The sequence below is a fragment of the Ailuropoda melanoleuca genome, chromosome 10 (assembly GCF_002007445.2).
Source record: "Ailuropoda melanoleuca isolate Jingjing chromosome 10, ASM200744v2, whole genome shotgun sequence".
NCBI classification, from domain to species: Eukaryota; Metazoa; Chordata; class Mammalia; order Carnivora; family Ursidae; genus Ailuropoda; species Ailuropoda melanoleuca.
This window is the reverse complement of record NC_048227.1, coordinates 12,428,596-12,453,930: the sequence shown is the minus strand read 5'-3', so window position 1 is coordinate 12,453,930 and position 25,335 is coordinate 12,428,596. Positions and strand designations below refer to the sequence as shown.

The window sequence follows — 25,335 nt, the reverse complement described above, 5'->3', positions numbered from 1 at the left end:
CTGACTATAGGAAAATGTGACACTTGGAGTTAAAACAGCACTTTTCCTCTTTAACAAGCCCCAGTTGTGTTTTTTAACCTCTTCAAATGATACTCTTGGTGTTTCACAAAGCTGTAAGTTTCTTATGCAATGGATTGGGAGGCATCTAATTTACAATTTCAGGAAAAAAAATTTTTTTAAAGCAGTTAAGCAAAGGAATGAGTCCTTTGATCTGAGATTCTGATTGATAGTCCATAAAACTCCAAGGCAGTTAAATCTATCAAAAATGAAGGCTGTGTGGGTAGTCAGAGAAAACCTTGGTATTTCACACTGCCCACAGCTCATTTTATATAATATAGCTCATACCCACTAATTCAACATTTCTATAACCTGGGAATCTCCAATAAGAATAGGATGACTTCTTTGAAGCCAGTGTCAGAAAAAGAAAAAAAAAAAGGAAGGGAAGAAGGGAGGAAGGAAGGGAGGGAGGGAAGGAGGAAGGGAGGGTGGTCTAGGGAGAAGGAGGGGGAGGGATGGGAAGAGAGAGAGAGAGAGACTTTCTGAATTCCATGAGTGGCCTGTCCATTCCCTCCAGGATTTTCAATGCCCACTGCTAAAAAGTCTTTCCTGAATCCTCTCTGTGACCGATAGGATGCACTAGCTATGGAAGAGAACAAGACTACAGCCTCAATATTTCTATATGCCAAACCCTAACTGAATAACAGAAATAGAAAACATTATTCATTATTATTAATTTCAAAGAAAGGCAGACCTGGTCACTCAATCGAAATGTGGATCTCTTTCATTGCTGACACTGAAAAGCAGTGTTCATTAAGCACTAAGGGGACCATGGCCTTGCATTCCTACGGTTCAAAGGAGAGCTAAGAGAGGCAGCAAAACCAATTGAAAGCACTGGTCCCACATGGCAAACATTTAGGTGTAAAGGAGCTAGAATCAAGGATCTTGGGATATTAGAATCAAAGGCCCTTTAAGTAATTATCTAGTCCAGTGGCTTGTAAAATCTTTTTTTTTCCCCCAAAAATGATTTATTTTCTCCGAATCTGAGGGGCAAAGGAAGGGGGCTGAGAGAACAGGGAGGTTATTTCCCTACATCCAGCAGGAACACCTAGATTTTCATATTATCTCCTCAATTAGAGTTTGCAACAGCCAACAACAAAGACTCCTGTAGACAGCAGATGTTTAAAAATACCTAGCCTATCTCTTCACAGAAATGTTGAGAAGACGAGAGTGCGAAGGGGTTGGTGGCAACTGGAGACACCAATGGATCCTTTCTCATCTGATTATCCTGTTCACCAAATTTCTCAATTCCTTTGTACTGCATGAAAAAGTTGAAACTAAAAATGTGGACACAGAAGACAATTTCCTCAGGGTGAGCTGGAAGAGCCACCTCAGTGTGGAGATCCTGCAAATGATTAAATGTCTGCTCGCCAGAATTTAACTTGTACTTTTCATATAGTCAGAGTATGTTGCTCATGGCTCACTGATCCTGTTCCCAAAATTAAGAGTAGTCACACCCAATCAAAAACAGAAAAAAATAAATAAATGGAAAGTACAACTGTATTTTTAGTCTAAGGCCCCTGAAATTAGAGTTTATTGGTGACTATGCAGAGAAGGCAGTCAGAACACAGATACTTAGTCCGGGTACAAACCAACCCTCCAAGATAACGAAGATTAATTCTGTGGTTCCTAACCTTAAATAAAACACCCACTGTGGAGATTTGGGTTTTGTTACTTTCTCAATTATAATTCAGGGTATATTTAAAGGTTACAATTCAAAAACATGGTACCTTTTTACCATTAGGAAGAGCAATTGACTTCATTTACCCTGATGTTTCTGCACAATAAATAGGTAGCTTCCAAATCATCAGTCATGTCCCAGCTTTTGAATGATGGATTCCAATATTTTATTCCATTATTATAAACAAATAATTCATAAAAATGTTTGTATATTAAATATTACATAAAAATTTTAGTGGTGTGCTCTCTTGGGAGATGGAGTACCTCTGAGGCCAATGTTTCAAATCTACTTTGGTGACTTACTGGGTAATTCCTAGAGGTCACTCAAGAAAATTTCATGTACAACCACACCTCAAAGATATCTTTTGATAAGCATAAGGCTGAGTTTTAAGGACACACTGAAATGCTCACAAAGTATTACTTTTTTTTTACATATTTTAACATAAATTTCAATTTGCATGGCAATGCTTTGCTCCTTCCCATTACTCTGGACAGCTCTTTGAACTACCACTGAAGATATATACAACTTAAACTTCTAACTACCTACTCTAACTTCCAAACTCATTAGCTTCCTAAAATCAAATCTCTCCTTTCTGGGATTCCTACTTCGAGTAAAAGAAGTGTCACTGTCACTGATCCTGTGATTCAACATCTTTCTCATTTTTAACAGATCACTAATGTCAAGTCTGGATATACATAAAATCCTCTCCTCCCCACTCTCCCAACTCCTTCCCTGGCTTTGTTCCACACTCCCTGTTATTAACCTACTTGGCCAAGTCCAACCTTTCTCCAGAAACATGATACATACAGTTAAAGCAATCCCACACAATGATGCCATTTCTCTGTGGGCTTACCTTTGCTGCCGCAAACTTTGTTCCACCTTTTCCTTATCTGTTGAAAATCTAAACATCCATCAAGTTCTACACAATTTCACCCTCATACAATTAACTGACCCTTATAAATACTCCCAAGTGCTCTACTCACTCTTCTCATAGGACTGATAAGTTTGCCGTGTATCAAACTCAACTGTGTATGACTTGAGGGCCAAGCTTACATCTTATTTACCTTAAGAATGAAGAACAGATGTTTAATATATATTGACAATTAAAATGCACTGAACTCTCCATCTGGTGAGCTGTTTTCTAACTCAATCTTTACCAATGAGTCCAAATGCCCCAGTAACAACTGGAGATCTCTGATGGAATTCAGATTTTTAAGAAATTTCCATTATAATGGAAACTCGTCAGTAAATAAGTAATGGCCATTAATTCATTTACCCAGTTAATTATTAATAAATACAAATATTAGAGTCTTATTTGAGAGATGTTAAAATACTCAGCATCACTTATCTTTAAACATTTGACAGGTTTTGATTAAATACCTGAATTAAAAAATTCTCTCCCAGCATCACCAGCAAGAACTGGCAGGTGGGGAGGGAGATGACTTTGGATGGGGTTGCTGTGAAGGCCAGGCTGATGTAGTTGCATTTCTAAAGTTAAAACCCAGAGAAACGTTATAAAGTTAAAGAATGTTAGGTTCTCAGTAGAGCTGAAATCCGCTTATTTAAATGCAATGTGTCAAAAATATTTAAAAGGCATCACAGAGGAAGGAAAGGACCTGGGTTTAAGACTAAATCCTTGAAAGGGCATGGTTATTCACATCTGTAATCCATCACCTAGAACAAAGTCTGATGGAGAAGGTGCTTAGTACTTAGGAAAAGACAAAAAGTCGGAAATGTCTGTTAAAAGAAAAGCCCAGTCTTTAAAACACCCACATTATTCAAAGAAAAACAGGAGATATTTCAAGGGTCTATAGTCAAAAACTTAGAACAGGGCAAAGAATTTAATCCCTTTATGACCTTAAAGCTCTGATGGAAAGCCACAGGTCAGTATTTTGCACCCCACTGCCTGTTACCAACACTATCAACACAACTTCTTAAGTAATTTGAGTGCACAGGAAAGCAGTGATCACACATCCCACTTTAAGAAGAGTACCACTCCACAATTCCCCTCTATTATGTAACGTGGTCGTTTTAATCATTGTGTAGAAGTGGGTTCGTTTCCTTGATAATCTTAAAGTATGTATATTTACATTTATATTTAGCCAAATGTGATGCAATTGAGGAGAATTAAAGTTATTAGTTGGGAACCATTACAGTAAATCTCTGGATCACCGGAGTTTACAAAAGCAGGATCCAAGCTATTTGACACTATTGGCCAAAGACACTTAGATTCAAACTTGGCAGAAGGCTGAAAATTATCCAGAGAAGTAGGCAGGACACCTTAGCAGAACGAAGGAAAGCTTTCTTTATACCAGGGATCAATTTCAGCCTGACAAGTCAGTGACCCCTATACCAACAGTAGCTACCAACTACATATATGAGCTCAAGTGCTTGTAAAGAATGAGTCCCAAACCTTCCTGTGATGACACATCAGACCACTGGCAACCAGGAGATGTTTTCCCTGGTCTTGTCACTCTCCTGGCTTCAGTTACTTCATTCAGGTACGCTAGGGCATCCCCTTTTCTTTTGGGGGTCCGGGAGAAGCAAAGACGTGACACAACCTCATAACACCTGAATGTTTTGAACACATCTTTCTTACTGTTCCAGCCCAACCTCAAGAGCTGTCAGCAGTCTTTACATGCCTCGACTCTGAGGGAGAAAACAAGCAAATGACTTTAAGGGACAAATTAAACAACTGTAATACACAGACAGCCTACAATAGGTCATTCTAACATCACGGTGATCACAGAGGATCAGAGAAAGTGAATTCCATATTTGTTTTTTGTTCACATATGGAGTCACGTGGTATACAGCTGACAGAACCCACAATCACAGGCTCCTCAGAAAGCTGCAAGAATGTTCCTGACCAACAACTACAAATCCCAAAATTTACTTCTTGCATCACTAATTTCTGGCGGTGATCCCCTACCTACCACAACATTACACAGCCACTTAATGAGACCAAGTTTTGGCCATCACACACTATAATGGGAATAATTTGCTATTAATGAGAGCTGTTCTGTGTGCATTAAACACCTTGTCTCATTTAGAATTCACAACTCTATTAGGTGGGTGCAGATTTACAGACATTAAATAACCTGCCCAAGGTGACATAACTAGGCTTCAGATCAGTCTGTCTCTAAGTTCTCAATTACCCACTATGCACAAGAACATTTCAAATACACGTATAAGAAGAGAATATAGCCCAAAACATTTAAATTAAAATGAAAACTTGTTCACTGCATTAATGTTTAAAAAAAAGAAAAACCCTACACACTCCAACAAGTTTTGGTACTCTTGCCAAAATACAAAAAAAAATTTTTAAAAGCAAATAGATTCCAACTAGTCTATACTTTCATTTATATTTAGAATATGAGCTGGGCATGAGTATGTAATGAATATATATGTGTGTGTCTCTGTGTGTATAACACCCACATTATTCAAAAGCTCCCAAAAATGTGAAAAGTTTGTTCCAATCCTTCTTTATTTTGTCTACTTTAAGAATCCTTTGCAATATGCTTATGTAAATACTGATTTTAGCTGCTGTTCTCATTTCTCAAATCTTCCGCTTATAAATGAATTGGAAAAGTAACAGACCTAAGCAGACATCTTTGGAACACAAAACCAAAGAGATATAAACAAATACAACTAAATCAAAAACAAAGGATTCTTCTTTAAATTCTGTAACATCACTACTGATAAATGGAAAGAACTGAAAGAAAGTAGAATGTATTGGCTGTGGACAGGGGTGTACACAGGCATACGTGAGTGAGTGTGTGTGTGTGTGTGTGTACTTGGGTGGGTGTCTATTTTATTAGCACACACAATGATCAGCATTTTACCCTAGTTCACTAAAAGCTCTTTAAGAGCATAAACTCTAAATGAAAGGAAATTGTGACGTTAGACTAACGTTGGGACAAGGGAGAGTATTTAAGAAAACACTTCCAGGTCGTTAAACCCAATAGGGTGAGTGCCTTCAGTTTTTTTACACCAGAGTTCACACTATGGTTCAATTGCATTAATAACACAGTAACTCTGCAGGTGAAGTGCCTCCACCCACACTTCAGAGAGATGCTGAAAAGAAGTAAGGATAGAGTCCACGTATCACCATTCCACTTACCTGATGCTGAGCCTTCATTACGGACATAAATAAAGGCTATAATGACATCATAGATCATAAAGCAAAGTACAAAGACCATGTTGACACAACACACTTATAAGTTGTGAATATACTATTTCCACTCAGAAGCATGAAACTCACCAATGCTGATGTTAGTACCTGAAATCAAGTGTTACATGGGATACTGTTGGCATGAAAATTGAAACATAAGACACTTTTTGATGAGAACTTGGCAATAATATCAATAGATTTTGCACTTTGGTAAGAGAAAAAACCCATTATTGGAAACACATTCTCAGTAGAGCATTTTTGTCATAGTTCAGAGCTGACCACGCATATGGTACATACCTTTTCCGTGTAAGCTAATATTACTTATTTTTTTTATGTAAGCAAAGTAATACTAAGAGCAATTTTACCAAAGGACAAACTTTTATACTCCTCCAACACTGTGTGAATCTAAAAATCATTTTAGATTTGTAACTGCAGACTCTTTCCTCATAAGAATGTATTATTAAAGAATAAAAAAGAAACACTCCTGGAATTAGAAAAATTAGTGGCAAAAAGCATAATAAAATTTTTGATGTTTCCACAGATGACTTTCTTCTTTCAGGGTTATCATATTGACAATAAAAAAAAATACTAGAATGTTCAGTCTCAAAGTGATCAAGGGCTAAGTTAGTGGTTTTGGCCTTGTTCTACTGAAGAAAGCCAAGAAGGATAATTTAGCTTTTGGACAGAGAACAGACACTGGCAGTCTCCAGATTTTACTTCCAGCATCTCAACCCACATCCAGCCTGGTGTGAAGACATGGCAGATGGACTACTTCTGTTATTTCGACTGCTTCGGCATCCTGCGTGTTTCTGTAAGCATGAATATTCAGCCACAATAAGGAGCAAGGATAAGCGTGCTGACTGTATTAAGCAGGTACCGAAAAATCTTTATCCTTATCCTTTTCCTCCTCATTATCACAGATTAAGATAAAAAAAAAATCAACATTTAGAATATGCTACTTCTGCCAAGCTTGGAAAAGACTTATCATTCAACGAAATGATGCTGGTTTTCATATATTTAATGTAAATGTATGAAGAGAAATGTGTGGGCAGAAGAAAACCAGCATAATTAGCATTTTAGAGGAAAGAAATTTAAAGGCAACTAAACTGAATCAGTAATTATTTTCCACTTTGTTTTATTTTCATGATTTCATTATTTTCTCAGAAAATGCTGAGCAGGCATTAGAGTACCAGTGTTCATCACTCAGAACACAAATCAGAGTCCTTTAAATACCACATAAAACCTCCACACGGGCATGTTTTCCTGTTGTGTAAATAATGCCTATTTGTAACTCTTCTTCACTTAGATCTTGAAAAAGATTATTGAATCTAGAAAGGGTGATTTTGCTATAAACAAAAGAAATGAAGTGACAATTTCTCTATGAGAAAAGTATCTATGAGCTAATCCCTGAGGTATGACACCATCCCCACCCCTCTCAAAGGACAAAGAAATGTCTAGAAATAAAATAATACACTTGTATTTGCTAAAACAAGGAGTTCCATGATTGTTTCAAGGAAATCTAAAGGCCATGTACTCAGACTGTAAGGGAAAACATCCATTAAAACACCACCTTTCAACAAAAGTTGTTTTTTGTTTTTTGGGGTTTTTTTTAAGGCAATTCACTGTATATGTAGAAAGTTCTTTAAGGGATCTTAAAAGTGAATAAGACCTCAATACATAAACTGAATTACATCCTTCACATGACACTTGTCACTAAAAAAAACAATTATGCAGGAAAGGTGGCGTAAGCCAGTCAGGTTTCCTTTACGCTGCCAGGGAAGGAGGAAGTACCCTAGGAACCACACGTACATCTCAGACTGACCTAGGGCCCAATTGCTTAAAAATAAAATAATCCTAATGAAAGGATGGGTATCAGTCTGCTCTTTAGGACTGAGAGGGGATTTCTCAGATTTTTTTTCACATCCTCATGAGCGAACATCATAGAAGTAAATCAAGGCCAACGCAAGGCATACATGTGGAAGTTGAGATAAACTTACGAAGTAGCCTGTTCCCAAGCTGGAAGGAGCTGAACTCTGCAATAAAGCATAAAGACAAAGTGGAAAATCAGCAATGGTTTTTAACACGTTCCAATCCACACAGCTCATTACCAGCCCTTTGCGAGTTTTTCATCGCTACATCACATCACTAGCGTATGCTGCCCCTTGTCATCTGCTACTGATACAAACACCGTGTTGGCTTAATTTTCCCCTTTACATCTCTCAACAACTCAGAGATGCTAACGTGCTATTTACTGAATTCCAAGCTTCTGCGGCGGACGTAATTGCCAATTTATTTGACAGGCAGCTGGGTAATGAATTAATGATGGCATTTCGCCCTGCACTGAGACTAAACAGACACGCATCAGCCTGCCTCCCTGACTTGCTGACATTCAATGCCCTGGTCTCAAGCTACTCAGTTTTGTGGCCGCAAAGGGGCACGCAAGAGGAAAAAGCCCAGACTGACTTGAAAATAAAAGCCCAGTGGGTTTGGATGACTTTTCCAGTGTATGACCTACTTGCCAGTTTATTCCCTAAAGGCACCAGTTAGTACACACAGAGTGCTTTTCAAAAATGAGACATTTTGTAAACATAATTAGTAGAATAAAATGCAAAGAATGTGTGGGTAAAGGGAAGCAGTGAAAAGCACCATTTTTCCGAAGGTTTTAGTCACAAGAATTATCAATTTAGGCTTCCACAGTTCTGACACTCAGAAAACTAAAAAAAATAATAATAATTCTGAAAGGTTTGCACTTCTTTAGGCAAAGAGGCCAAAAAGAGAACTCAGTTTTTGTTTTAAACTTATCTATGATCCATGCTTGTTTGCATTTCTGTCTCTTCTTTTCTCAAAACCTCTCATTACAAATTTTTTAATTTTTTGTCTGTTCATGAACAAGAAAGGCCCCAAATAAGCTTGAAACAAAAAGATTGCTAATGCGGGGTTGGTCTCCTGGTCTCAGCTTGGTGTCCTTGCACCAGTAAGGCCTTCTCCCTGACTAGCCTGGGTCAGGTGCTTCACCTTCCCCGGGCTGGGCTAACTTCTACCCCCAAGCAGCGTTACTCAGTTCACCTCTAGCTCTTCCACCCAAATGTCCTTTCCCTGCTTTGCAAACTGCAGGTAGCAGGGACCATCCAGTTAAGTCATCACTGCTTCCTCAGTGCTCAGCACAATGCTTTGCACACAGGATGCATGTAACAAGTATTTGTTCAATTAATGTATAAATACATGAGAGACTGGATTGCATAGGGGGGAAAAAAGATTAGGTGAATTTAGCATCTCTAAAAATACAGTAGACGTGGATCTTCTTGATTTTAAACTGCTTCCTGAGAAGGAAATACAGTGCTGTAAGTACCAACAGCATCCACATCAAAGAAGAATAGAATGCTCTGGGGCATTCCTAAATGCACTTCCCAAAGCACAACTTCCTTCACCTAGGTGTTTCAGACAGGCTCAGGGGAATAAGGACAACAGATGTGTGATCTTGCACACTGGACTTGGTTTAAAAAAATCTTGCTGCATTCTTGATCCCATAAATGGTATGTAGGGAGATCCACAGTAGCCATGGAGACAGCTTCTCATTGCAGTGATTAGCCATGTGACAGCATCACCTGTTTTCGACACCCATAGCCCTCCATGGAACAGAGGAAGGCAAAAGCCAACTTAGGTCTCCACCACCCTGGAGTCATGCCCCTGGGAGGTAAACTCATTTTAGGATGAATTACTCAGAAAGAACATGGGACTTGTTTATTTCAGGTTTTTTCTCCCCCCCCCCCTTCCTGCAAATGTATTTTATCCAGAAGCAGAAGCACCCCTCCAAGCCCCCCTCCCCGCCCCCACATACATATCATCTTATTGTATACCAAAGAAAATTACATCCTTCAGGACTCGGAAAGCTCTGTTATACTCATTTTGCATATATATTGTACATTACTCAGGGAGCTGGGTGGAGAAGAGGGCTTTGTTGTGCATATTTGTTCTGGCTATTGTTTATGCAGGTCTGACTGAATGAGGGAACAGTGGGTATCGTTTCAATTTCTGATGTCAACATCAAATTACTTATTTAATTTCATGCCTGGCGAAGCATTGTATAGCTACACGCAGAATCATTTCACTTCATTTGTTATGCTGTGTTTTCATGGCGATTGGCTTGCCTTCCAACTGACAGCTTTAATTACGACATGAATTTGATTGCACTGCCGAGGAATTAACATAATGCAACAAAGCATGTAAGCACCCTGCCATATAACACCCCCCCCACGCACACACAAACACAGAGAGACACATGAAAGAACACAGACACTATATCCTCACGTACATTAGAGGTCCATTAGCGTTTCAGTACCTGCTAGAAAGCACAGAGAACCTTACGGTCTGAGGCTACCCACATTTGTCAACCCACTGTACTCCTTTTTCTAAAGAGGAAAAAGTTGGGGGCATTAAGCTGTGATTTCTGGACCTGGCAAAAAACTCTGTAAAAAAATCCTCCTAATCTATTTTGCCAAACAGCCACAGCACTGACATTTCTTCCCTTCTTATTCTCTTCGCTACCATATTTTTCTTGGCTAATTGCCAGCTCCCTTCAATCACCACTGGAAAATCTGAACAGAAATCACGTCTCTGAAAGAGGTACCACCTCGTCCATTTCTTCAACCTCAAGGGTGTGACTATGGCCTTGTATTCACTGGGACAGTATCCCTGGTCACCAACAAGACCTCCACTATCAGGTACAGATAACAGAAGTTCTGAGACTAGCCACAGGACAGGACTCGGGGTTTCACTGATAGCCCCTGACACACATCACATCCCTTAGACCTTGCTAGCCAGAAGGCCCAGAAGAGTCTCGATCATAAATGCCTAATCTAAGTTTGTCTCTAATACAGATGCAAATATTTGATAGCATTAATCTTTCTTCCAAGTCAGAAATTCTTTGAATACCGGAAACCATGGGCAAAAACAGATTATGCTACATAAATGGAATAAATGTCTAGAAACAGCTTTTCTATTATTTGAAAGGTGTTTTGTTAGCTATTAAGTTACAGATGTGCATTTAGAGATTGGCACCGATATCTCACATGGGAAAGAGACAGACATCAAGAAGTAAAAAGGCCTGGGAAGAAGTGGTGATGCCCTGACCACTGAACCATTTGATGGAATCAAGTTCATTTCAACTTTCTGCATTGCCCCCCATCAATATCTAATGAGGAGGGGTCCTCCTGGTTTCTTGCCTTTTTTCTTTTCTTTCTTTCTTTCTTTCTTTTTCTTTCTTTCTTTACTTTCTTTTTTTTTTTTCTGTAGAAAGAAGGCAGACTCTGTCCAAACTATATAGCAGAAATTGCCATAGAATCTAGAAAAGATGAGGAGTTAAAATGAGGCTTGAAAAACTAGAGATGTTTTAAAGACTGCAACAAATAAAAGTGTCCTTGGATTCAAAAGTGTTTGAAATAATACTGTACACGCATATTTAGGCAAATACTGTTGAATAATGAAAAAGGCTTTATTCTTATTTTTTCAAATGGCAGAGATGCCAATTCACTCATATTTTCAATGCACGAGGCAGAAACGAGAGGTAGAGAGAAAACAGAGCAAGAGAAAGTGCTTAGCAGTGAGAAGACAAGGATGGAAGGAAAAGCCAGCCTGCTGGCTATCTGATATGCGATTTCGGGGCTCATTATAAGCCATCTATCTCCTGTTTCACATGGTCTTTTCATTCTGCTGGGTTCTCTCTCTCTCTCTCTTTTTTTTTTTTTTAGGTTTGACCACTGCTCCAGCAATCTCTGCAAATTACCCACCTCGATCTCATTATGTTGCAAAGGAGAGCTTTCTTACAAACACTCTGCCTCAATCACCAAGCTACATGGGCTGCAGGAATAGTAATGGGATGCATGGTTGAAAGACATTTTCCAGGAGGCAGAACGTTGCTGCTGACATTCAAGTGTGCAACTGGATATTCATTAAATGCTCACTCTACTCTTCCTCACTGCTCCCTACCTGACTTTCTTTCCATCTCCGTCACTAAGCTATCATTGAAGCTACTCATTAAACTCATGAAGTTAACATTTCTGTTTTAACAGCTTACCTACAACAAGGGATTTCAAAATTGATTATCCATCTAAAATAGATGTGCTCCCTCCATTAGACATCTACACACAGAGGCCATGGCTACTATTACAGCTCTCTGAGTATGGGATGGATGTGTACTCCACTCCCAAGAGGAGGATACATGCTCTGACCCTAGGGCTAATTTAAATAAAATATTTAAAAATTCTTCCACAACACCAATTGTGTCTGACATCCTTGCCTACCCACCTTCCTGTTAGGCTTTTCTCTCTTGGGAATAAAAAGCACAGATCATGCCAAGAATTACATGGCCAAGTACGTTTCTAGTAAAGGTCACAAAGCAAGCTCATTCAAGGATTTTCTGTAGCATTTTAAAAAACAATGACAATTTTAAAAACTTGAAATCTTAATCCTAGGAAATGTGCCTTGCAGATAGGATTACTAAGAGCTAGTGAAGACACAAAATATATTTGAGTGGGAATTACTACTGGGGGGTTCAAGTAAAAACAGGCCAACAATCAAAAGCCGAAAAACCATATGATCAATTCCACTACTGTTATTTACCTGAAGAAAATGAAAACATTAATTTGAATATATATATATATATCTCCCCGTGTTTACTGCAGCATTATTTATAACAGCCAAGATATGGGAGCAACCCAAGTCTATCCACAGATGACTGGATAAAGAAAATGTGGTATATTTTAATGGAATATTATTCAGCCATAAAAAGAATGAAATTTTGCCATTTGTGACAACATGGATAAACCTAAAAGTATTACGTTAAATGAAATTAGTCTGAGAAAGACAAATACCAAATGATTTCATTTAGGTGGAATCTTAAACAAAAAAAAAAACAAAAGAAAAAGAAAAAAGAACAAATGAACGAACGAACAAGAAAACAGATTCTTAAATATGGAGAATAAACTGGTGGTTGTCAGAGGAATGGTGGGTGGGGGTAGAACAGATAGAGGGGATGGAGATGTAAAAACTTCCAGTTATTAAATAAGTAAGCCATGGAGATGAAAAGTACAGCATGGGGAATAGAGTCAATAATACTGTAATAATGTTGTATGGTGACAGATGGTGACACTACTACGGTAAGGACTGAGTGATGTACAGAATCATGAAATCAATATGTTGTGCCTCAGAAAACAATATAACACTGTACATTAACTATACTTCAAAAAAATTCTACAGGTTAAAAAAAGAAACAGACAATAAGTAATAAAATTAGCTTTTCAACTGAGAATGTTTATAATCTCATACCACAAAAGTTAAAAGAAAATAGTGAAAATTGTAGGGAACATGAAGGTGATATTTAGGGAAAGGATTTGCTTTTCTTTTTTGTCATCATTCTTGTTAGTGATTGTTTTTGGTGTTTAATAAGTTGTAGATGTGATTTAAAAAAAAGAAAAAGAGGGGGCAACAGCATGAAGAAAGCATCAGGTATGGAAATGGACCCTTCCAACTTCAATTTTCAACCCTCTGTTCCAACCCATTTAACGTGGTCACCGGCATTCAACTACACTCAGTCCCTTCTGGCATCTTTCCCTCACTGCATTCTTGGTCTTACTTTTATGTGTTGTTTAATATAAAGGGCAAATAAACATTTTAAAAATAAAAATTATAACAACATTCTTTTTAACACCTTCCAGTGGCTTTAAAAAGAACATAAAGTGGGTTAAATAGTGTAATAGTGTCTCCCAAAATTCATATCCACCCGTAACCTCAGAATATGACCGTAAGAGTTAATTTTACGTGCCAACTCGACTAGGCCCCTGGGTACCCAAATATTCGGTCAAACATTATACTGGGCATTACTGTGAGGGTGTTTTTGTAGGAGTTTAACATTTAAGTTGACAGACCCTGTAAAGCATACTGCCCTCCCTAATGTGGCCAAGCTTCATCCAAACAGAACAAGAACAGAAGGAAAGAGTGAATATCCTCAGTGTAAGAGAGAATTCTTCTGTCTGACTGCATGCGAGTTGGGACGATTTTTTTTCTTCTTCTTGCTTTCAGGCTTCAACTGAAACGTGGATTCTTCCTGGGTCTCAAGCCATCCAGCCTTTGGACTGGGACTATACCATCTGATCAGGCCTTTGGACTCAGACTGGAACTAAGCACTGACTCTCCTGGGTTTCCAGCTTGCTGACTACAGATCTTGAGACCCATCAGCGTCCACAATTGTATGTGACTATACACACTGTTGGTTCTGTTTCTCTTGAGAACCCGACTGATAGGACGGCCTTATCTAATACATGTGCTGCAGAAGCGAGCACTGCAATGACCTTAAGGAAAGAGGGTCTTTGCAGATGTGATTAAGGTGAGGTCATACGAGATTAAGGTGGTTCCTAAATCCAATGACTACTGTACTTAAAGAAGAAGAGGGGACGACACAAAGCGACCGCTGAGCAGAAGGCCGGGTGAAGACAGAGGCGGACACTGGAGTGACATAATTTAAGGCAAGGAAGGCCAGATGCCACCAGAAGCTAAGTGAGGAATAGAAGGATTCTTCCTAGAGCTTTCAGAGGGATCATGGCCCTGTTCACACCCTTAATGCTGGAATTATAGCCTCAAAACCTAGGAGGTAATAAATTTCCACTATTTTAAGCTACCAGAAGACTACTGCCACGCCTAGCCTTCTTACCGTGCACTAGAAGGTATTATGTCATCAGCCCCTGTGCTCAGTCACTGGATTCCAGCCGCACCGGCCTGTTTTCTTTCCCTCAAACACGACATGCTTGCTCCTGACTCAGGCTCCTGAGCTGGTTGCTCCCGATATACAGGATGTTCTTCCCACAGATCTGCACAGGGCTACCTCCTTCTCCTTATTCAGGCTTTGGCTCAAACATCACCTGCACAAAGGCCTTATCCAATCACCCTGGTTCAAGTAGCAACACGTGCCCTTCCACCCCTTCTCACTCTTCTGTTTACCTCATAAAATGTATTCTCCCAGAAACAGTTTTACTGTTTGCTCACAGGTCTGTTGTTTGCCTCCCTCAGTAGAATGGAAGCCTCATGAGGACGGAGACTTCATCTTGTTCACCAGTCACCCTCAAGTGCACAGAACTATACCCGACACATTTAAGGTACCTGATAAGGATTTCTGGGCAAACTGCTGACACGTCCAGGAAAACATGTAAATATATGGCTCCGGAATAGAAAAGGGCAGAAACAAACCGTCAGAGAAAAGGAAAATCTAACACAAATTTTAAAAAGAGAAGAGAAGAAACAGAACGTCAAGAGTACTTCATAGGACTGGATTAGATCAGATCTTCTTAACTACAGGGAAACTCATGGATGGTGTGGCCTGTGGCTGTTTCTTCCTTATTTAATAGCAGCAAGTCAACCTGGGACAGAGTCAAATCTCTTTAAAGGTGGGGGGGGGGGGAGAAAGGAGGCTAAGACACACACTTGCATGAATGAATGATGGTATGGTGGGACCCACAACCTGGGGAGTTTCAGGGTATCTCAAAAAGATGCAGAAAAAAATGCCTCAACTATGATGTCAAATGGTGTACATGGCTTCAGAACAATCAGATTGGAGAACCGTTTAGCACAACACTTACTACAATTCAATCCCTTTTCATGAATTTCTGAAATGTTTCAATGCCTTCAAGGTCTTAAGCCCTTAAAAAGTATTAAATCTTTTCCTCCCTTCTCATAACCAAAAACCTGACCCCAAAACCGTTCATGGAGAAATGAGCGATATCCATATACTCAATTCAATAAAACATTAAAGAAGTTTACTTCCACAGGATGGTGGGAAGTGTTTACTAGAGTAAGTGACATTGGGGGTAGCAGAAGGAAAAGAGAAAGAAAAGAAAAAGGATTCCAAAAGAAAAAAACAAAGGTAGGAAGATTTGAAAGTGCATACTATTTAAGAAAAAAACGGTGGATCAGAGGGACTAAGCATAAGGGACAAAGATGTCCGGAAGTAGAGGGAAGGAAGGATGATGAAAGGGCAGCTTCAGACTTCCTTGTGGAGCCTTGTGGAGGGCTCTGCGGACAATTCTCAGGTGTGTGGACTCCGTCCAAAATACCTTAAACAAGAAAGTTGAATCGTGAGCTCGGATTCTTGGAAAAACACCACTCTGGAAGCACTGCAGAGCACAGTGTAAAGGAAACAGAGATGGGGCAAGATGGCACGGTAAGAGGCTACAGGAATCCTACGTGTGACACGCGCTGAGGCATCTTACCTATCAGCAATGTCAAGGAGAATGTAATCTACCCAAATACCTCTTCACAAATACAGCCAGTAGATAAAGGAAAGCGACTAAGTAGACAGGATAAGTGAGACAGAGGAAGGAACAGAGCTTGACTCTGATGATACCAGCTCTGGGCTCCAACACCAGGACAGGGAAGTAAGAGGGTGGACAGTTCAGGTTTGAGAAAAAGAGGCGAGGAGACATGGGATAAGAGGATTTTATCTGAGAGAAAGAGTCATGTTTGTCATGATTGAGATAAGCAGGACTTGTCAAATTGACACTTAACAGGAAGTCAAATTTAAAAGGGCAGAGAGGCTCCTAAGGGAAGTTCTAAATCTGAGGCAAAAGACAGGATAAACATTTGTGAGCACCATGGTCGTGCCAAGAACCGTGTTATGTGATTCAAATACACAGTGCCAGGTGATCTTTAAAGGAGACCGACAAGGTGGGTGAAATCATCCCCATTTTACCAAAAAAGAAACCAAGACTTGGAAGTTCTTTGCTCAAGGTCATGCAGATAATAAATATCTAAACTGCTTTTTAAAACTTGGTGTGTTTGTAATGAATGACCAGGATCAGTTTGTAACTTGACGATTTTATTTACCAAATTTATAAGTAAGTTTAGCCCCCAAAGCCTGACAACTTCCTCAGTTACAAAATTCTCTGTAAGTCAGAAGCAATACTGTCCCCTTTGAATAACTCATCATGAATATTTATATACTCAATTATTCCCCTTAACTTTTTCCTTAGTGACTAATCTAAACAAGTTACTATGTCTCCTTGATGTGTACATTCTGAGAATCCTTGCAGACAATTATTCCCTTCTGGCAATACAGTTTGGGAATACGTCATTTAGAAAATCCAAGCACATTTGGTTTTGAAGCTTTACCCATGAGTCAAATCCTCCAGCTATGCTGGAATTCTTTTTTCTTACTCTTTTTGCCTGTCCAATTCAAAATAACTAAGCTGGAATAATATAATATCTTCATTAGCTGCACTTGGGAGTAAGTCTCAATTGCCAAAGCTTCTAAAAATAACAAAAGTGAGTGGAAGACTTAGGGGAATTTTTATCTCAGCTACAAAACCAGGAGTGGGCATGATGGACTAACAGGGATCAAATACATTCTCCCACCTTAAGCAACAACAACAAAAAACCAGACAGATGTGTAAGAAAAGGGATTTTTAGAAACCGGGCAATCGGTTTCTGCAAGACAGTGATCTTAGAGACAAGGGGAGCAAATGAGATGACCCTGCAAATTGCCCCAGCTTACTGACTGTGCAGAGTTTTCATGCCACAGTAGGGCGACTGGGGGGTGGCCCAGATGGAACCCAGAAGTACCCCCGAGTTGAGAAGACAGAGCTGATAACTGGAGGAAGCCAAGGCAGCTGGCATTTGAGAAGCAGAAGCTGGCAGAGAAGAGAGCTTCACAGAGACAGAATCATGAAAGCTGCTAAAGGCCTCCTCTGGTCTTCACCTGAAGCCACCTCGGCACATGTGATAGAGAAAAGTACCCGAGCAAGGGGAACACCCACTGCAGATGAGCAGGTACAACAATCCCCAGAGCCCACACAAGGCAGAAAATAGTTGGTATTGCCACCAGCTGGTAAGGTTTGGAAAAAATCATGTCATGCATCAGGAACTGGGCAGAGTGTTCAGTACTGGGGAAAAAATGAGCTTTAGCCTAAAGGCTGTTCTGGTTCCACCCAGGAAAGCATAAAAGCAAACCTCAGAAAAAAGCAAACTATTTCCAAATGACATAAATGCATCCCAGAATCAAGCTCAGGAAAATTTTTAGAAACCAAAAACTATCCAGCACCCAATAAAGAAAAATTTACAGTGTTCGTCATCCCCCCAAAATTGTCAAGCATGCAAAGGAGACAGACAGAACAATCCACAAGGAGGAGAAAAATGAACCAACAGAGACAGACATGGAAATGATACAGATGACATGATTAGTAGACTGAGGGCTATTTCCCGTATGTTCAAGAAAGTAATGAAAGCACAAGCATGGTAAGGAGGGACATGGCAAAACCAGACAGAACAAAACCAGTAGCGGTCCTTCACTCCACCTCCTCATTCTCTGATGGGCATTAAGGAAATCAGTAACTAATTCCCTTTAAAGGAAAAGTAGGGCCATCTTTATTTTTTAAAATACTGGGTGGGTAGGTGTTGCCCTGGTATCCAAAAAAAATAATTTTGTGGCTTGACTTGTCAAAGGTTTTCATCTCAGCAAATTTTGGATTGCAATAGGCCTGAGGTAAGAATTTGCAACCTCAGAGCTGCTCATGCAAAGGAAATAAGTGGCTGGAGGCTCTGGAACATCTCACTAAATGCCAACTACTTTTTTTTCCTTCTTCTCCTTTTTTTTTTTTTTTTGTCATTTCTCCTTTCATATTTTGATACTGTCGTTGCAAAAGGTATGAATTTTAATAATACATAACATAAACTCAAAGTATTGCATAGACTGTCTTGACATAAGATTGGCAGGATTGTTACAGCCCTTTTTTTCTTTTTTACATTATTCTATTCTGGAGGGGTGTGTGTGCGTGTGTGTATATATGTATAACATAAGTTTGACATTTTAGCCATTTTTAAGTGTACCATTCAGGAGCATTAATTATATTCTCAGTACTATGGATGTAATTTTCCAAAACTATTTTATCAACCTAAACAGAAACTTTCAAACCATTAATTAATTAATAACTCCCAATACCTCACATTCCCCCACTCCCATGACTGGTCCTGTAACTCCTATTCTACTTTCTGTCTCTAGGAGTTTGCATATTCTAGGCTCCTTATATAAGTGGAACCGTACAATATTTGTCTTTTTTTTTTTTAAGATTTTATTTATTTATTTATTTGACAGAGAAAGAGACAGTCAGCAAGAGAGGGAGCACAAGCAGGGGGAGTGGGAGAGGAAGAAGCAGGCTCGCAGCAGAGGAGCCTGATGTGGGACTCGATCCCAGAACGCCGGGATCACGCCCTGAGCCGAAGGCAGACGCTTAACGACTGAGCCACCCAGGCGCCCCAATATTTGTCTTTTTTGACTAGCTTCTTTCACTTAGTATAATGCTTCAAGGTTCATCTATGTTGTAGCATGTATGAGAACTTATCTCTTTTTTATGACTAAATAATATTCCATTGTCCATATATGCCTCTTTTTGTTTATCCATTCATCTATTGATGGACATGGTTGTTTCTACCTTTGGGTTAGTGTAAATAATGCTGCAACAAAAATTGGCGTAGAGATATCTCTCTAACTATTTTCAATTTTATTGGGTATATACCTAAAAGGGGAATTGGTGGGACACATGATAATTACATGTTTAGTTTTTTGAGACACTGCCAAGCTGTTTTCCCAGTGCTGCACCATTTTCCATTCTCACCATCATGTACAAGGGTTCTAATTTCTCTATATTCCTGCCAACACTTATTCCTCTCCAATTTTTTATTATAACCATCCTGGTAGATGGAAAGGGGTATCTCATTATGGTTTTGATTTCCATTTCCCTAATGACTATGATGAGGAGACACTTTCATGTGCTTACTGGCCACTTGCATATCTTTTTTGCAAATGTCTATTCAAGTCCTTTGCCCATTTCTGAATATTAAAAACACTTATCAGTTCTACGATTTGTATATATTTTCTCCCGTTCTGTAGATATCTTTTTTTTCACTTTCTTGATAATGCCCTTTGAAATACACAAATGCTTTTAATTTGGAGGATATCCAATTTTCCTATCTTCTCTTTTGTTGCTAATGCTGTGAATCTAAGAATCCACTGCCAGATTCAAAATCAGGAAACTGACCCTGTTTGCTTCCCAGAGTTTCATGATTTTAGTTTTTCTACTCAGGCCATTGATTTATTGTGAGTTAATTTGTGTACATGATGTGATACAGGGGTCCAAGTTCACTCATTTGCATAAGGAAATCCAGTTGTCCCAGCACCATCTGTTGAAGAGAGAATTCTTTCCCAACTGCATGGGCTTAACACGCTATCAAAAATCCATATGTATGGGCTTATTTTTGGACTTTCAATACTATTCCATTGGTCTGTGGATCTATTCTGATGGCAGTATCATACTGTTTTGATTACTGTAGCTTTGCTGTAAGTTTTGAAACTGGTAAGTGTGAGTCTCCCACTTTGTTCTTCTTTTCCAAGATTGTCTTGATTACTAGGGGTCTCATGCCATTCCACAGAAATCTGAATATCTGTTTTTTTTTTTTTTCATTTTTGCAAAAAAGGATGTTGGAATTTTCAGAGGAATTGCCCTGAATCCATACATTGTTTTGGGTAGAATCTCAACATTAAGTCTTCGTATCCATGAACACAGAATATCTCTTGCCAATTCCTTTTTGATCTAATGGAAAGTAAATTCAGGGCAACGAGTCAAAAGATCTCAATGACTATACAATACCATACTCTTGTCCCCTGACTTAACGTGGCCTTCATTTTCCACTCTGTGATGAAATTATGATTAACTAATCCTGGAATAATTTCCAGGGTCAGTGAGATCTCGTATTAAAACCAAAACAAAAGCTCAGAGGAGCTACTTAAGTATTAAGTATTTTAACAACTTAGGTAAGAAATACTGCTTTATTATAACTTATAGTTCCATCACAAAGTTAATGAAACACATACACACACAAAGAAATATCTTATACACAGACATACCCACACAGCAAAAGACTGAGTTATACTATTTGTATAACTGATATTAAACCTTATTGGGAGAGGAGGCAATTATCTATAACTAAGATATTAAGAGTACTATAGAAATAAGTATACTTTGTTTATTCTACTTAATTCTTTTAAGAATTCAATGTTCCAGGCATCAAGTCTCGTTCTAAATCTCTCAGACTTTCCTGGGAGGTGTGTCTTGGGACTGTCCACCTTGGATGATAGAGAAATGGATGGGAGATGATTATAGGGAATGACTCAATGTGCTGCAGGGAGCGCCAACCTTTCATGCTTATGAAACACCCCTCAGTTAAAAACAAGTTTTGAGCACACTCCTAAAATGTGTTTATAAATTATATACTTGAACTATCCCGGCTCATTAAATTAAGTATTAGCAAAGTTTCATTTCTCTTTTTTAGACAAAAAATTCTAAGACCTAATATTTTTTTCCTGCAACACACCGAATCATCCTGTACCCCAGGATGAAGACAATTGCTTTAGAGCGTTAAAAAAAGAGGGAGACGATGGGGCAAAGGTTTTTGCTCCTTAGTCTACATCCTAACTCTGCACATTCTTCTTGAAACTCAGACCCTCTGAATTGCTCTCTCTTTCTTGAGAGTACTGTATCACTTAAAATCTGTTAATGTTCCTTCATTAGGATCACTAATAAAAGTTTCTCCCCATTCCATCATTATACATATAAGAAAGCTTCCCAGTATTGCTTTCAGCATCAACAATCCTGTTCTGTGACATGTTAGGTTAGAAGAAAAGAGCCCAGAGCATCAGGCGGCTCCCAGGAGTGGCCAAGGAGAATCTGCCCTGTTGGCATAGGAGGCTGGAGAGTAGCCACAGCGAGGTCTTGGGGCTGACAGACCCCTCAAGAGGTACGGTACGTTACCACAAGGATTTTTCTTTTGGAAATCAGTCAGGAAATAAAACTCCTTCTCTTGCCAAGTAAGTGGCTGGTTACTCACCCCTTCCAACAGAAATAAAATGGCAGATGGGGATGGTCACCAATCTCACGAGCAAAGAAATTACAAAAAGCCCGAAGTTAAATGAGGTCCTCCAGGGGTAGCACTGTTGGACTACTATTTTTCATTTGCCAACTGATAAAGTATTATCCCTTCCCTTTGTAATCTTTTGTTTCTAAGGAGACAAGGACTCCCACTTACCTTATTATTTGTTAAACCACATTTTGGGTCACACTAGAAAATGGGATGGAGCCATCAGGCCAGGCTGAAACAAGTTTGCCGAGACAGAGGAGACTGTAATGCTTGCATAGACCAAGTGATGGGAAGGGACAGGAGTGTTGGGAAAGCGAGACCGGACCCAAAGGATGTGTGTGGTCTGATGGTTTTTGTCTGATTTTTGTTTTAAACTTACATCGCTGAGCCTTTCCCGAGAGCTGCTCCTGTGGAAGCCCTTGGATTCTCCGCTGACGCTGTCACTGTCACTGTCCCTGCAGCTGTTCTGACCTGGCTTGAGCTAAAGGCAAAAGAAAAGAGGAAAAAGAAAAAAAGTCAGTGGTCTCCTCACACAACTGCTCCTTTGCCCGTGTTCTTGAAGTCTTGTCAAAAGTGAACAACTTAAGGTCCTGTGTTTGAACACTCTTCTCAGCTTCTGAGTCATGCCAGGCAAGCTGCCACAGGAAGAAACATGGAGAAGGATCAGCAAAACATTTACCATAAAATGTCAGTGTAAATAAGAGTGAGCAAGCCTAAAAAAAACACTTGACAAAAATCTAACAAAGGTCCATGCATCTTGGAAAGTAATCTTCCCTCAGATTTTTCCTCTGTTCCACTGGGAGGGTTTTTTTTGTTTTTGTTTGTTTTTTTTTTTTTTGGTCAATAAAAAGACCAAAAACACTGAATTAGCTACAGTCAGATTACACCAACTCTGGTTGCCCACCTTATTTCCCCCTGTCCTCCTCTGACGAAAGAATACAACAGAACAGAACAAAAAACAATGTTTTCTTCTCCTAGGAGAAAATGATGAGATGCTGTGTGTTATCCTTTCACCATTGGGAAGACACCGATCCTGATTTCTGAGGTCTCTTGGCAGACATTTAAGAGTATCCAGATTAAGGCATACAGCTTAAGTAATTAAGCCACAAATCACTCAACAAATATGTATTAAGTGCCACATTTGGACCTGGTAGTAAGAGCAGGAAATATGCTAAACCAAAAAGAAAAAAGTCTCTGATCTTATGAAGCTTACATTTTAGCAGTTTCTACACATTTACCCAGCTCTGATTCTCATGTTCAGAAAATTCTACACATTCACCCATCTCTGATTTTCACGTTCAGAAAACTCTACACATTTACCCAACTCTGATTTTCCATTAAAATGAATAAACACATAGAATTTCAAACTAGTAGTCTATATGAGACTAGGAGACACACACATATGGACCATTAGCCGACGAGGGCATCATCAATAACCACCTTTGCAGAGACCCCAAGCAATCTGATGCAGGTTACAACTCACAGCCCTTTTATAATGTTCTCAATCTAGCAAGAGAACAACAGCAAGACAGGCAAATACAACAACACAAGGAAATACACGCTAAATGGAACACCAAAAAGTAGCCAGTGACATTAGGAAGAAAAGGAATCTCTGAAGCCTTGGATTTTAAAAGCAGATTGAGCTCCTACGGCTGAGAGGAGAGGGGAAGATACTCTTGATGGGAGAGAGGCAGAAAGCAAAGGCAGGAAAGCAACATGCCAGGAAATGATCAGAAGGAGTCTTATCTGAAACAGAGATTTCCTTCTGGGAGGAAATAGGAAGAAACATTACAGAAGGGTACATGGATCAGACATGGAAAGTCTCAAACAAAACACAAGCCCCATGCTTCTGGGCAGGAGGGAATTTCAGAGAGAAGAACAGGTAATAGGTAGCAAAATTTTTGCTTGCAGGTTTTCATGTGGCTCTGGGGCCAAAGGGGAATGTGAACCAAGACAAATGGAGAATGAATCGGAATCCACATTCCCTGTCTAATGTGCTTCTTTTAAAAACTAGAGTTCAGATCCCACTTTGGGTCACACCATCTAATAAGCTGTCCCCAAATCTCCACTATACAGAACACTCTTTTTTGCTCTCAGCCTTTCTACAAATCCACTTTTATCACTTTCTTCTAAAAATCCCTTTCTCCAGAAGTCTTCTCTAATGGAACCCAGAAAAATGATACTCATTTTAGTTTGTATCCTCCTGGGCCCTTAAGTGCTTCGTTTCCTTCTAAATTACTGCTAAATCTGCTAATTCTAAGTTAATTCAGATGCAAGCTATATGAGCCTTTTCTTATTACTATGGAATAAAAGTTCAGAATATTGTCATTCTCTTCATGTTTTCATTTTTATACTTATAATAAAGGGGAATTTAATCTAAAATGAACATCATTTTCTCTCAATTTCCTGAGCACATCATGTCCATCTCTGTCCTGCATCTGTCTATTCACACTAGATTTCCTCAACCCAGAAAGCTCACCCTCACTTTCTCTCTGCTTTCCAGGTCAAAATTGTTTTGAAAGCTCACATAGGATCCACTATGGTCTTTGAAGAGCTCTTTCTTTCTTTCTTTTTTCAAAGTTTAGGTAGTATATCATTCTTCATTAAAGGCTTTTGATAATTATGATACATTTTCAAGTCTGAAAAGGCTTACTGTTAAATAAATTTGACTGACAATAAAATCTGTATGTGGAGTAGACACTCTAATATATAGGCCATGTCATAATTTTTATCTTTCTGGATCTCTGAGTTAAGAAAAGGCAGGTAAAGCTACCTCCGATGTACAAATGACGAAACAAATAGAGCAAATGATGTGCTCAGAATAAGGAAAGAGGTCTAGGACTCAACCCACGCCTGCTTACTGCTCTCTTCATTTAACTTCTCAGATGCTATTTAGATGTCAGCATTTCACATGGAAATAATGAGTCTGCACTGTATTTGTATTCTCTATAGAATACGTTTTCGATATATTCAATCAATAGATCTATACTTCATTCAAAAAAAAAAAAAAAGAAATCTTATAAGGTGATATTTGACCAAGAGATGTTAATAAAAACTCAGTCCCTGAACCTCGATGAGAAATAAACACCCAGCAGGAAATTAATAGTTATAAGAGCATAAAGATTTCTCCTGATATCCATCCACCTGGCTTCCCAAAATCTGGACATTGCATTTGGGTCTCTTCCATGTTTCTTCATGGAAGGAAAGTGATGACTTCAACAGGCCTGACAAGAGACTTCAGCAGCTCTGATGTGTGTCATCTGACTACATGTTGATCTAGGCTAAGGGCAAAACCCAAGAAGCACTGAGACGAAGCAGCTTCCTGGCCTTCCCTGTGCCCTGCCAGCAAAAGCACTTGCTGAACTCTCTTCGGCGAGCCTTACATAAAATCCACCCCCACACTACCCTTTTCTCCTCCAAAGCCAGGCTCAAGTTTAAAGGAAACTTAGGATTTTAAGCTGTCAGACAGCTCAAC

The 25,335-nt window shown here is 39.2% G+C and overlaps 1 protein-coding gene across 1 annotated transcript in view; it reads right to left on the bottom strand.

Moving 5' to 3' along the window:
• The window catches only part of AUTS2 (activator of transcription and developmental regulator AUTS2), a 1,158,739-nt gene that overhangs the window by 603,563 nt on the left and 529,841 nt on the right, over window positions 1-25,335 (bottom strand). Inside the window, 2 exon segments of the mRNA XM_034670021.1 lie at window positions 7,907-7,942; window positions 22,240-22,341. Coding sequence (XP_034525912.1) covers window positions 7,907-7,942; window positions 22,240-22,341 — 138 coding nt within the window.